Source organism: Hypanus sabinus, chromosome 4 (genome assembly GCF_030144855.1).
Source record: "Hypanus sabinus isolate sHypSab1 chromosome 4, sHypSab1.hap1, whole genome shotgun sequence".
NCBI classification, from domain to species: domain Eukaryota; kingdom Metazoa; phylum Chordata; class Chondrichthyes; order Myliobatiformes; family Dasyatidae; genus Hypanus; species Hypanus sabinus.
Genome location: NC_082709.1, coordinates 73,914,732 through 73,929,287, shown reverse-complemented (window position 1 = coordinate 73,929,287; position 14,556 = coordinate 73,914,732). Strand labels below are relative to the sequence as shown.

The 14,556-nt window shown below is 45.5% G+C and overlaps 1 protein-coding gene across 4 annotated transcripts in view; it reads left to right on the top strand.

Annotated features, from left to right (window-relative positions):
• The first annotated feature begins 5,630 nt into the window (after nt 1–5,630).
• LOC132392882 (caspase-8-like) overlaps nt 5,631–14,556 on the top strand; it is a 53,509-nt gene continuing 44,583 nt past the window's right edge. Inside the window, exons 1-2 of one of the 4 annotated variants that reach the window (XM_059967399.1) lie at nt 5,631–5,941; nt 13,022–13,315. In XM_059967399.1, coding sequence (XP_059823382.1) covers nt 13,029–13,315 — 287 coding nt within the window. In that variant the 5' untranslated portion in view covers nt 5,631–5,941; nt 13,022–13,028. Of the gene's footprint in view, nt 5,942–6,041; nt 6,865–9,642; nt 9,662–13,021; nt 13,316–14,556 lie in introns of those variants that run through there. The other 3 variants (XM_059967402.1, XM_059967400.1, XM_059967401.1) reach the window with 3 other exon arrangements.

The window sequence follows — 14,556 nt, the reverse complement described above, 5'->3', positions numbered from 1 at the left end:
ATTACCATAATCATTGATAACAGGGGACACAAGTGACTTCAGGCACTGCGAGTCCGGGGCAACATAGAAAACGCTAAAGGAACACAGCGGTCAGGCAGCATCTGTGGAGGGAAATGGACAGTTGACGTTTCGGGTCGAGACCCTTCGTCAGGAGAGTTATTGACAAACACTCCTGATTCTCTTTATTGTTTAACATTATTTCTCCCCATATATATATAAAAAAAGCTTTTGCCTCGTTTCCACTTCGTTTTAATTCCCGACTCCGGTATTCCCTGCAGCCTAATTTTAAGACCATAAGATATAGGAGCAGAATTAGGCCATTTGGCCCATCAAGTTTGCTCCGCCATTTCATCATAGCTGCTCCAATTTTCCTCTCAGCCCCAATTTCCTGCCTTCTCCCAGTATCCCTTCATGCCCTTTCGAATCACGAATCTATCAACCTCTGCCTTAAATATACAAAAAGACAGCTCCACAGCTGCCCGTGGCAAAGAATTCCACCCACTCACCACCCTCTGGCTAAAGGAATTCCTCCTCATCTCCACTCTAAAAGGACGCCCCTCTATTCTGAGGCTGTGTCCTCTGGTCTTAGACACTCCCACCATAGGAAACATCCTCTCCACGTCCCTCTCTGTCCAGGCCTTTCGGCATTCCATTGAGGTCACCCCTCATTCTTCTGAATTCCTGTGAATACAGGCCCAGAGCCATCAGACACTCTTCATATGACAAGCCATTCAATCCTGGAATCATTTTTGTGAACCTCATTTGAACCCTCTCCAGTTTCAGCACATCCTTTCTGAGGGGCCCAAACTTGCTCACAATTCTCCAAGTGAGGCCTCACCAGTGCTTTATGAAGTTTCAACATTACATCCTTCCTTTTATATTCTAGTCTTCTTGAAATGAATGTTAACATTGTAGTTGCCTTCCTCAACCTCCAGATTAACCTTTAGGGAATCCTGCACAAGGACTCCCAAGTCTCTTTGCACCTCAGTTTTTGGTATTTTCTTTCCATTTAGAAAATAGTTAACCCTTTCATTTCTTCTACCAAAGTGCATGACCATACACTTCCTGACACTGTATTCCATCTGCCATTTCTTTGCCCATTCTCCTAATCTATCTAAGTCCTTCTGTAGCCTCTCCACTTCCTCAAAGCTATCTGCTCTTCCACCTATCTTCATCTCATCTGCAAACTTTGCAACAAAGCCATCAATTCTAACATGCAATTCATTGACATATAAAGTAAAGAATTTTAAACAGAAACAAGCAAAAATTCCCCCTGCCAGTTGGAAAATCCCATTTCACTTTTTCCTGCAGCCCACCTGTGTCCCTGTTTTGTCCCATTCCACGTGCCGCCTACGGAACCTTGCTGGTGATGCATTTAGGTCCCAACCACCTGGTCCTTTCCCCAATACTGCCACCTTGGTCAAAATGGAAAGATTCATGGGATCATGACAAATTGCACACAAAACTAGCTCATTGAGAAGAAATCATTGAACTGACCAAATGCCTTGAGATTATTTTACAATCAGCTGTGCCTCTGGATACCTTAACATGTACTCTATTTTTAAACATTAACCTTCTTGTGCTGAAACCAACTTCCCATGAAGACAAAGGCATTATTTAGATTTCCAGTAAAAATTACCCAGTTGTACTTCTGAGAAATTAAGGCAAGTATCAGTTGAATTGTCATTAACACAAAGAATTCTGTAGATGCTGGAAATCCAAAGCAACATACACAAAATGCTGGAGGAACTCAGCAATTAAGGATGTATCTCTACAGTCAATATTTAGGGCCAAGACCCTTCTTCAGAAAAGATGAATTGTCAGATTGGAGTTGGAAATCTAACAGGTGTGACCTGTAAAAAAAAAGGACAGGTTGCACTTGAATCCCATGGGGACCAATATCATGGTGGGGAGGTTTGTTAAGGCTGCAGGGGAGAGTTTAAACTAGAATTGTTGGGGGGGGGGGCGGAGGTTGGGAACCAAACTGAAGAGACTGGGGAAGAGGTGGTTGGTTCACAAATGGAGAAAGCTTGAAGACAGTGTGTGAGGGAGGACAGGCAGGTGATAAAGAAGGGCTGTGCTCAGAACAACGGTTTGAGATGAGTCTATTTTAATGCGAGGAGTATTGTGAACAAAGCGGATGAGCTTAGAGCGTGGATCAGTACTTGGAGCTACGATGTGGTGGCCGTCAAAGAGATTTGGATGTCTCAGGGACAGTAATGGTTACTTTGAGTGCTGGGTTTTAGATGTTTCAGAAAGGACAGGGAGGGAGGCAAAAGAGGTGGGGGCATGGCACTGTTGATCAGAGATAGTGTCACGGCTGCAGAAAAGGTGGATGTCATGGAGGAATTGTCTATGGAGTCTCTGTGGGAGGAGGTTAGGAACAGGAAGGGGTCAATAACTTTACTGGGTGTTTTTTATAGGCTGCCCAATAGTAACAGGGATATCGAAGAGCAGATAGTGAAACAGATCCTGGAAAGGTGTAATAAATAACAGAGTTGTTGTAGTGGGAGATTTAAATTTCCCAAATATCAATTGGCATCTCCCTAGAGCAAGGGGTTTAGATGGGGTGGAGTTTGTTAGGTGTGTTCAGGAAGGTTTCTTGACACAGTATGTAGATAAGCCTACAAGAGGAGAGACTGTACTTGATATGGTATTGGGAAATAAACCTGGTCAGGTGTCACATCTCTCAGTGGGAGAGCATTTTGGAGATAGTGATCATAATTCTATCTCCTTTACAATAGCATTGGAGGGAGATAGAAACAGACAAGTTAGAAAAGCGTTTAATTGGAGTAAGGGGAATTATGAGGCTATCAGGCAGGAACTTGGAAGCTTAACTGGGGAACAGATATTCTCAGGGAAAAGTACAGAAGAAATGTGGCAGATGTTCAGGGAATATTTGTGTGGAGTTCTTCATACGTATGTTCCAATGAGACAGGGAAGCTATGGTAGGGTACGAGAACTGTGGTGTACAAAGGCTGTAGTAAATCTAGTCAAGAAGAAAATAAAAGCTTACTAAAGGCTCTCAGAGAGCTAGGTGATGTTAGAGATCTAGAAGATTATAAGGCTAACAGGAAGGAGCTTAAGTAGGAAAATTAGGAGAGCCCGAAGGGGCCATGAGAAGGCCTTGGCAGGCAGAATTAAGGAAAACCCAAAGGCATTCTACAAGTATGTGAAGAACAAGAGGATAAGACATGAAAGAATAGGACCTATCAAGTGTGACAGTGGGAAAGTGTGTATGGAACCAGAGGAAATAGCCAAGGTACTTAATGAATACTTACTTCAGTATTCATTATGGAAAAGGATCTTGGTGATTGTAGTAAAAACACAAAATGCTGTCTGGCCTGCTGAGTTCTGCCAGCATTTTGTGTTTTTATTTATTTCCAGCATTTGCAGATTCACTCGTGTGCCTTTGGTGATTGTAGTGATGACTTGCAGTGGACTGAAAAGCTTGAGCATGTAGATATTAAGAAAGAGGATGTGCTGGAGCTTTTGGAAAGTATCAAGTTGGATAAGTCGCTGGGACTGGATGAGATGTATCCCAGGGAGGTGAGGGAGGAGATTGCTGAGCTTCTGAAGATGATCTTTGCATCACCAATGGGGATGAGAGAGGTTCCAGAAGATTGGAGGGTTGTGCATGTTGCTCCCTTAATCGAGAAAGGGATTGAGATAGCCCAGGAAATTATAGACCAGTGAGTCTTACTTCAGTGGTTAGTAAGTTGATGGAGAAGATCCTGAGAGGCAGGATTTATGAACATTTGGAGATGTATAATATGATTAGGAATAGTCAGCATGGCTTTGTCAAGGGCAGGTCGTGCTTTACAAGCCTGATAGAATTTTGAGGATGTGACTAAATACATTGATGAAGGAAGAGCAGTAGATGTAGTGTATATGGATTTCTGCAAGGCATTTGATAAGGTACCCCATGCAAGGCTTATTGAGAAAGTAAGGAGGCATGGGATCCAAGGAGACATTGCTTTGTGGATCTAGAACTGGCTTGCCCACAGAAGGCAAAGAGTGGTTGTAGACGGGTCATATTCTGCATGGAGGTCGGTGGCCAGTGGCTCAGTGCCTCAGGGATCTGTTCTGGGACCCTTACCCTTCGTGATTTTTATAAATGACCCGCATGAGGAAGTGGAAGGATGGGTTAGTAAGTTTTGCTGATGACACAAAAGTTGGGGGTGTTGTGGATAGTGTGGAGGGCTGTCAGAGGTTACAGCAGGACATTGATAGGATGCAAAACTGGGCTGAGCAGTGGCAGATGGAATTCAACCCAGGTGAGTGTGAAGTAGTTCATTTTGGTAGGTCAAATATGATGGCAGAATATAGTATTAATGGTAAGACTCTTGGCAGTGTGGAGGGATCAGAGGGATCTTGGGGTCCGAGTCCATAGGATGCTCAAAGCAGCTGCGCAGGTTAACTCTGTGGTGAAGAAGGCATATGGTGTATTGGCCTTCATCAATCGTAGAATTGAATTTAGGAGCCAAGAGGTAATGTTGCAGCTATATAGGACCCTGGCCAGACCCCACTTGGAGTACTGTGCTCAGTTCTGGTCGCCTCACTACAGGAAGGATGTGGAAGCCATAGAAAGGGTGCAGAGGAGATTTACAAGGATGTTGCCTGGATTGGGGAGCATGCCTTATGAAAACAGGTTGAGTGGACTCAGCCTTTTCCCCTTGGAGCGATGGAGGATAAGAGGAGTATAAGATGATTAGAGGCATTGATTGTGTGGATAGTCAGAGGCTTTTTTCCAGGTCTGAAGTGGTTGCCACAAGAGGGCACAGGTTTAAGGTGCTGGGGAGTAGGTACGGAGGAGATGTCAGGGGTAGGTTTTTTACTCAGAGTGGTGAGTGTGTGGACTGGGCTGCCAGCAACAGTGGTGGAGGCGGATACGATGGGGTCGTTTAAGAGACTTTTGGATAGGTACATGGAGCTTAGAAAAACAGTGGGCTATAGGTAACCCTAATAATTTCTAAGGTAGGGACATGTTCAGCACAACCTTGTGGGATGAATGGCCTGTATTGTGCTGTATGTTTTCTATGACTCTAGAACTTTTTCACTTGCCACCTCCAATCCTCACGTACAAATGCCTTTGTGTGAGAGTGTCTTTCCAAATCACATGATTTACTGTAATGATAAATGACTCACCGTAGCAAAATTTGTGTTTGAAATTGTAGTAGTAGCAACGTATTAAGAATCAAAATTTTGAAACAGCCTTAGGACATGAAAGTCTTCCTCTTCTCGCCAGGATTAGGTTGGACGTATGCGGGCACGTAGATTAATGACACCTTGTTTTATTTGACCACAGACTCCTTTGGCCCCTACCCTTTCTCTGAAATGCAATAAATTTTCTCCTGGGAAATACTGGGAAGATGGAAAGTATCTTCTTTGCCCCTTGTGACAAAGAGCCGGAAAGGTGATTGGCAAAAGGGATACAGAGCTGGAGAAGCATGGGATGGGAGGCCTAGGGAGAAAGAAAGGGGTAGGGGAGCACCAGAGGGAGATGGGGAACAGACAGAGTGAAGGGCAAAGAGAACAAAAAGGGGAGGGGGAAAATAAATATATCAGGGATGGGGTAAGAAGGGGAGGAGGGGCATTAACAGAAGTTAGAGAAGTCAATGTTCATGCCATCAGGTTGGAGGCTACCCAGACAGTATATAAGGTGTTGTTCCTCCAACCTGAGCGTGGCTTTATCTTGACAGTAGAGGAGACCATGGATAGACGTATCAGAATGGGAATGGGACGTGGAATTAAAATGTGTGGCCACTGGAGGGTTCTGCTTTCTCTGGGGGACAGAGCCAGATAATCAGCGAAACTGTCTTCCAACTTCCTGGGCGGGACAAAGCTATGAATATATAGGAGCTGTGGTCGGTTTTCTCGCTTAGAAGCAAACCAGTCTGGTTCTCGATCGAAACTTTTCTGCGGGAAAAAGACTCAAGAGGTAAGTTTTAATCTTTCTTTCCATAGTCGTGAATTGTTGTAGTGCCTCCGATTAAGAGGAACAATTAGTGGAAGGAAAATGAAAAGCATCGATTATGCAAATTTGAAAGGGCTAAGAAATGGTGGGGGGAGGCGGGGTTGGTTACACCAAGCTCTGGCTGTGAAAAAACGGGGGATGCTCGGCTTACTTGCCCCCACACTAGCAGCGGACAGCTCTGTTTCTGGCTGCTCCCAAGGAAGCCGCAGTTCCTTGCCGTCCTTCCCCTTGAGAAAAGACACATTCCGCTGGAAGAAAGTGAAGAATCGACACTTCCTGCTTGACGACACACAGAAAATTCTGCAGGAACTCAGCACACCAGGCAAGATCCATGGAAAAAAATACAGTCGACGTTTCGGGCCGAGACCCTTCGTGCTTGGTGTCGGTCTGTGCCCCTTGTGGAGCGCCGCGATTCGGCCTAACTACCATGTACTTTCTCTCTCCAAAACCGCCACCGCGTCCACCGCGCTTCTCCTGAAACCACGTCCAAAGTGCCGTAGTACCTCTGCCGGTCAGGAAGCACCTGTGGAGTTCAGTAGCCTCAGAGTTGTCCTCGACTGCAGTTCGATTTGATAAGGTTCCTCGACATAATTCAGATCCCCTCGGCAGATACTGCCTGTGACACTGCGTTTTCAGCAGCCTTCCCCGCTTTTAGCTTTTCACCAGCGATGTGCAACGTCTCAGCACACCGATCTCTAAGGAGGGGAGATCTCATTCCCCCCCTCTGAAACCAACACGATTCACTACAGAGTTAATGAGGCGCTGCCCTCTCGCTCCGGAACTCTCAAGCAAGAATCAGAATCAGGTTTAATGTCACCGCCACATGTCGTGAAATTTGCAGCAATACGATGAAATACATAATAAATATAGAGAAAAGCCGAATTACAGTAAGTATATGTCTATTAAATAGTTGAATTAAAATAAGTGGTACAAAAAAACAAACAAAACGCAGCGAGGTTGTTAGTACTCGTGAGTTGAGTGCCCAGTCCGATAGAAATCAGAAGGCAGACAGAAAGAAGCTGATCCTGAATCACAGAGTGTGCGCCTTCTGGCTTCTGTACCTCCTTCGCGACAGGAACAATGAGAAGAACGAATACCCGGTTTGTGTGGCTGCTGTGTCATTTGCTACCCGGTTACAAATTAGTACCACGAAGTGATAGACAGTACACTGCCTATGATTAAAGGAATTATACTTATTAATCTAGCTAAAGATTAGTAAAGACAAACAAAAAAAAGGGACACCAACAGAATCAACAAGCTCATTCGTAAGGCCAGTGATGTTGTGGGGGTGGAACTGGACTCTCTGACGGTGGTGTCTGAAAAGAGGATGCTGGCCAAGTTGCATGCCATCTTGGACAATGACTCCCAACCACTCCATAATGTACTGGTTAGGCACAGGAGTACATTCAGCCAGAGACTCATTCCACCGAGATGCAACACTGAGCGTCATAGGAAGTCATTCCTACCTGTGGCAAACAAATTTTGCAACTCCTCCCTCAGAGTGTCAGACACCCTGAGCCAATAGGCTGGCCCTGGACTTATTTCCACTTGACATGATTAACATTATTATTTAATCATTTATGGTTTTATATTGCTATATTTCTTCATTATTCTTGGTTGGTGCAGCTGTAAGGAAACCCAATTTCCCTCGGGATCAATAAAGTATGTCTGTCTGTCTGTCTGTTTAATTAAACAGTCAGAAGTGCACAAGTTCATTGAATGACGGTCCCGCTCCGGGTCGAATTCGATGAGTTGTTCTCCCCAGTGTCTTCTCCCTTCATATGCCACCGAACAAAAACTCCAAGACCAACCCTGGTGTCCCTCAACAAAACCTCCAGTTCCACCATCCTAATCCACACATTCCTCATTATCCCTTACCTTCGACAATAAACCAAACAGGCTGAAAGCAGAACAGACTGCTCTTACAGAAGCGCTAAATGAATTACCTATAGCGTAACAGTAAAAATGTGAACTATCTTTGTAATTTAAAGTATCTTTGTATTGCAACAAATTTCACAGTACACGTCAGTGATATTAAACCAGATTCTAATTCTGAGATCTGCTAGCAGCACTCCCACTAAAATTGGGTTATGGTTTATAAAGCTCTCTACTTTTGTGTTTACTGCCCCATCGAATGAAGGCCAGTGTCCCACATATTCATTAATGGCATCATCTAACTAGGTTGCCACCTTCAAGGATCTGAGCGTGTACTCCAATGTGAAGATCTCTGTTTGGAATGGTGGGAAGGCTGTTGGTTTAATCACTGGCTGGCCCAGTTAAGCTTCCTCTTCAAGGATGGCTTTCAGGATGTTGCTGGTAGGCCTCCAGACATTTTTATGTCATTGGATATCAAGGGTAAATGGTTAGAACCTGTGTTTAGAGATGGTGAGTGCCTGGTACCTCTCTGTTGCGAATGTTACTTGTGACATATCAACCTATGGCTTATTGTGTCTTGCTATTTGTAAGTGTGAGTTACTTCATTTATGAAGGAGTTGAAAATGTAATTGAACACTGTATCAACAATGAACAGCCCCTTAAGTGGAGGGCAGGTCGTGTTGAGGAAGCAGGGAGTCTGCAGAAGGACTTTGACAGATTAGATGGAGGATGAAGGGAAGTGTAGGATCATGCACTTTGGTAGAAGGAATAAAGGTGTAGACTACATTCTAAACAGGGAGAAAATTCAGAAAGCTGAGGTGCAAAGGGACCTGGGAATCCTAGTTCAGGATTAGGAAGGCAAATGTGATGTTGGCATTTGTTTCGAAAGGACCAGAATATAAAATCAAGGATATAATTCTGAGGCTTTATAAGGCAATATGGCCTTAAGATGGAATGAAGATCATTGATGAAGTAGCTTTAGACATTGTCCTGAGGAGTACATGGGGCAAGGATGATTGATCTGCAACACAACCATTTAAACTGTACATAATATGATTGGAATTCATTCCCATGACGCCCAGTAACTTCAGTGTTACCAGGGTGTTTTGATGCCACCCTCAAGTCAAATGTTGCCACGGAGTCAAGGGCAGTCACTCTCACCTCATTAACAGAATTCAGCTGTGTGATTCATGTTTGGGACAACGATAATGTCAGAGACTGAGGTGTCTTAGCAAAAACCAAACTGGCTTGGCAGAAGTAAGTTATTGGTGAGCAAGTATCACTTCATAACCCCATCAGTAAGCCCTTCTGTCACTTTGCTGAGTAGTTGGAGTGTTAATTTTCCCATCATATTTGTTCTGCTCTATGTGAACAGGACATACCTGAGCCATTTTCCTCATCACCCAAAAACAAACCTCCACAAAGATCTGCTGGCTGAATTACGCGACGTCGGCTTGCTGAGGGAAACGGGCCTACAATCCTTGGACTTGCCTGATGTTGGGAGCTGGAGATGGAGACGTCGAAAGTGATGTGCGAGGAAGCAGAAGCAAGGCAAACGGGCAGGGGTCCGTGCCAGGCTAAAAGCAAACACTAGCCAGCTGGCTCTCCCATCCATTCTGCTCTCCAATGTCCGCTCCCTGGACAATAAAATGGACTACATGCGACTCCAACGTAATACTCGGTGGGAGTACAGAGTTTGCTCCGCGTATGTCTTCACAGAGATGTGGCTCACTGATGGGATTTCGGACGCTGCCATCCAGCAAGATGGGCAGGCTTTGTTTCGTTCGGACAGAGATGCAGCTGTCTCCGGTAAGGTCCGCGGTGGCAATGTCTGTGTTTACATCGACACATAATGTGTAAGAACTCTGTGCTGGTTTCCAGACACTGCTCATCGTTAGTGGAGTTTGTGGCAGTTCGATGCAGACCATTTTATTTGCCACGGGAATTCACCTCTGTCCTTGTATTCGGTGTCTACATTCCTTCCCAGCGCTAATGCTAAGGAGGCGCTCTGTGAACTGTACGGGGCTATTAGCGAACTGCAGAATGCACACCCTGATGGACTGTTTATTGTCGCCGGTGATTTTAACCACGCGAACCTTAAGTCAATGCTCCCCAAATTCCATCAGTAGGTGATGCATCATCAATAACTCTCGGAGACGGGAGGTGAACGATAGGCTTTTATTGGCTGGTAGAAGTGCGGTTTGCACTCAGCGCAGACTTGGCAGTCCCTGGTCATCGTCCTTATGTCCTCAAGGGAGTAAGACAGGTTCCGGGCTTCCACGAAATGGTAAAATCGGGTGACCCCCGGTTTTACCCCCGGCAAAGATCTGCGTGGAGGGCGTATAGTCGGTCGTGCTGCGCGCTGGCACACGCTCCCCGGGACAGGGCATCAGGGTGCTCATTGAGCCTTCCAGGCCAGTAAAGGATATCATAGTTGTAAGGGGAGAGTTCCATTCTCCACCACAAAATCTTATCATTTTTGATTTTGCCCCGCTGTTGGTTGCTAAACATGAACACAACTGAGCGCTGGTCGGTCAGCAAGGTGAACCTTTTGCCGGCGAGATAGTGCCTCCAGTGCCTAATAACTTCCACTTTGGCCTGGTCTTCTTTCTCCACCGTGGAGTGCTGAATTTCAGGGCCTTGAAGGGTATGAGAGAAGAATGCTACCGGCCTTCCTGCCTGATTAAGGGTAGCAGCCAGAGCGAAGTTGGAGGCATCACTCTCTACTCGGAAGGGAACGATCTCGTCCACCGTATGCATCGTTGCTTTGGCAATGTCCCCTTTAATGTGGCTGAAGGCCGTGTGGGCCTCGGCTGAGAGGGAAAATGCGGTGGACTTGACCAGGGGGCTGGCCTTGTCTGCGTAGTGAGGGACCCATTGGGCGTAATAGGAAAAGAAGCCCAGGCACCATTTGAGGGCTCTGAGGGTGGTGGGAAGAGGGAGTTCCAACAGGGGGCACATACGGTCAGGGTCAGGGCCAATGATCCCCTTCTCCATGACATACCCAAGAATAGCAAGTCAGGTGGTTCCAAACAAACACTTGTCCCTGTTATAGGTAAGGTTAAGAGCTTTGGCCACTTGGAAAGATCGTTGGAGGTTAGTGTCATAACTTCTATGTCCGGTTTGAGGCGGAAAATGACGTGGTGGCGAGGAAGTCCACCCCTCCTGCGAATGACCAGATGCTGTGTCTCACCGTGGCTGACGTGAGAAGAACCCTGTGCAGGGTCAACCCACGGAAGGCTGCTGGACCAGACAACATCCCTGGTAGAGTGCTCAGAGGATGTGCAGACCAGCTAGCAGATGTTCTCACTGACATCTTCAACATCTTCCTGAGCAGTGCCACCATTCCAACGTGCTTCAAGGCCGCCACCATCGTCCCCGTGCCGAAGAAGTCTTCAGTCTCCTGCCTAAATGACTACTGTCCCGTTGCACTTACATCCATCATCATGAAGTGTTTCGAGAGGCTCATCATGAGGCATATCAAGACCCTGCTGCCCCTCTCACTGGACCCCCTGCAGTTTGTGTACCGTCCCAACCGCTCAACAGATGATGCCATTGCCACCACCCTCCACCTGGCCCTAACCCACCTGGACAAAAAAGACACATACATTCGGATGCTGTTCATAGACTTTAGTTCAGCATTCAACACAATCATCCCTCAGAAACTGATTGGAAAGCTGAGCCTACTGGGCCTGAACACCTCTCTCTGCAACTGGATCCTAGACTTCCTGACTGGGAGATCTCAGTCAGTCCAGATCGGGAGCAGCATCTCCAACACCATCACACTGAGCACGGGGGCTCCCCAGGGTTGCGTGCTCATTCCACTGCTGTTCACTCTGCTGACCCACGATTGTGCTGCAACACACAACTTGAACCATATCATCAAGTTCACCGATGACACCACCGTGGTGGGTCTCATCAGCAAGAACAACAAGTCAGCTTACAGAGAGGAGGTGCAGCGGCTAACGGACAACCTGTCTCTGAATGTGAACAAAACAAAAGAAATGGTTGTTGACTTCAGGAGGGCACGGAGCGACCACTCCCTGCTGAACATTGATGGCTCCTCGGTAGAGATCGTAAGGAGCACCAAATTTCTTGGTGTTCACCTGATGGAGAATCTCACCTGGTCCCTCAAACACCAGCTCCATAGCAAAGAAGGCCCAGCAGCGTCTCTACTTTTTGCGAAGGCTGAGGAAAGTCCATCTCCCACCCCCCCATCCTCATCACATTCTACAGGGGTTGTATTGAGAGCGTCTTGAGCAACTGTATAACTGCCTGGTTCGGAAATTACACCATCTCGGATCGCAAGACCCTGCAGCGGATAGTGAGGTCAGCTGAGAAGATCATCGGGGTCTCTCTTCACCGCATCACGGACATTTACACTACACGCTGCATCCGCAAAGGAATCAGCATTATGAAGGACCCCATGCACCCCTCATACAATCTCTTCTCCCTCCTGCCGTCTGGGAAAAGGCTCCGAAGCATTCGGGCTCTTACGACCAGACTAGATAACATTTTCTTCCCCCAAGCTATCAGACTCCTCAATACCTGAAGTCTGGACTGACACCTTGCCCTACTGTCCTGTTTATTATTTATTGTAATGCCCGTACTGTTTTGTGCACTTTATGCAGTCCAGTGTAGGTCTGTAGTCTAGTATAGCTTTCTCTGTGTTGTTTTTTATTACGCAGTTCAGTCTTTTTGTACTGTGTCATGTAAACCATGGTCCTGAAAAGCATTGTCTCATTTTTACTATGCACTGTAGCAGCAGTTATGGTCGAAATGACAATGAAAGCTGACTTGACTTGACTTGATTGTCTGGCGGATGTCAGTGTTGTAACTGTACTGGAAATCTCGGATAGAGACACAGCTGCTTCTGGAGTGCCAGTCTTCAGTACAGTATATTATTTGTTACTATCACCTTTCCTGTGTCCAGTGCTCTTACCCATCACGTGGAGTGAATTAAACTGGCTGAAAATCAGCTTCTGAGTTCGGCCCTACCCCTTCAGATTTTTGATCCTCCTTCCCCATGCCTCCTCTACCCCCTGACGACTGGGCATGGACCCTCTCCTGGCTTTTGCCCTGGTCGTGGTTTTGATGATCTTTACACAATCTAACAGCAGCAGTCATTTATCCCTGAGCTTACATCTTGGTTTTCTTTTGGTCTAACAGGGAGAAAATGGCTGATGGGAACAGGCACCGCTTAATGAAAATAGCTGAAAATCTGGGTGAAGAGGAGGTGAGAGACCTGAGGTTCTTGTGCTCTGATCATATTCCAGCAGGCAAAGTTGTTAAGAATGCCCTAGAATTATTTGAGGCACTGGAGCAACAAAACCTGGACAACATTATACCTGAACTCCTGTTTCGAAGTCAGCAATTTAAGCTACTCTCCTCTCTAAATATGCAGAAGGCTGAAGTGGAGGAGAAAATAAAACAACCTGGAAATTGTAAAATCCAACCTTACAGGTATTTTCCTTTTCTTTCTAATCATTTTATTTTAAACGGCACAGGAACAGGGCCTCTGCAAATTCAAGTGCCTAGCCAAGAACCTCTGTCATATTCATCACAAGCACATTCAGGCACCCACCACTTTATGTAAAAAATTGGCTCTGCACAGCTCTTCTAAACTTGCTCCCTCTCACCTTAAATGCATACTCCTTAAAAATTACTTCCTGAAGCCAGAGTTAATTCAATCATGTAGTCACCAATTTTAACTTCCTCCTACCATGCCTAAAGGGTTTGGATCCTGACCGTAAGTTAGCTAATTGATTCTCACTAGTCTCATAGCTTCTCAGGACATCTGGTGGATGGCAGCCAGAGTGAAACTGGTGGCAGGACATTCATGGTCTCATGCCGTCCCTGTCAGGGAGATGAGGGAGAGCAGAGAGAGTGCCTTTAACTGCCTAAGAAATCAATTATCAGCAAAAAAAGTAAGTTGCTAGAGGAACTCAGTAGGTCAGGCAGCATCTATGAAGGGGAAGGATTCTTGTGTTGGTCTTGCCTTGAAGGAATTGTTCTGAGGAAGGGTCCTCAACCTGAAGCATTGACTATGTTCCTCTTTGCACTAATCATGGTTCATGTGATGAGTCTGTCAAGCATTTTCTGTTCTTGTTTAGGATTTTCAGTACCGGCTGTCTCTGGATTTTCATAGAATAAGTGATGAACATTTCTTTCATTTCTGTTTTCTGGACCTTTGCTCACAAAATTGCTCAACCCTGAGTGCCCTTAAACTAATCCATTACCAGAATGACCCATTACCCATTTAAAGGTAATTCTATTACTGTACCTCTCTAATTATCTGTAATCTTTCACATTTCCAGGATGGTTTTGGTGTCTTTTTCTGTGAAGAGAGATGCAAAATACTTAATTCATTTCTCTGTTCCCCATTACAATTTCACTGGTCTCAATCCACTTTGATTTTAATCATTTTATTCCCTTTCTATAGAAGTTCTCATAGTCCAATTTACATTTCTTCCTGGACCACGTGTTTACAAAGTTACAGTACCTTGTAAAAGTATTCAGCCCCCAATCCTTTGTTCACATAAATGAACATTGCAACCAGGCATTTTGATCAATTTAACTGAGAATTTTATTTGTGAATCACATGGTCCTTTTTTTCTCAGTCCAATAAACAGTAAAGCATAAAAAATTAAAGTATTCAAAAACTGAAATGTCAGCAGTTCAAAAGTATTCATCTCCCTTTGTTC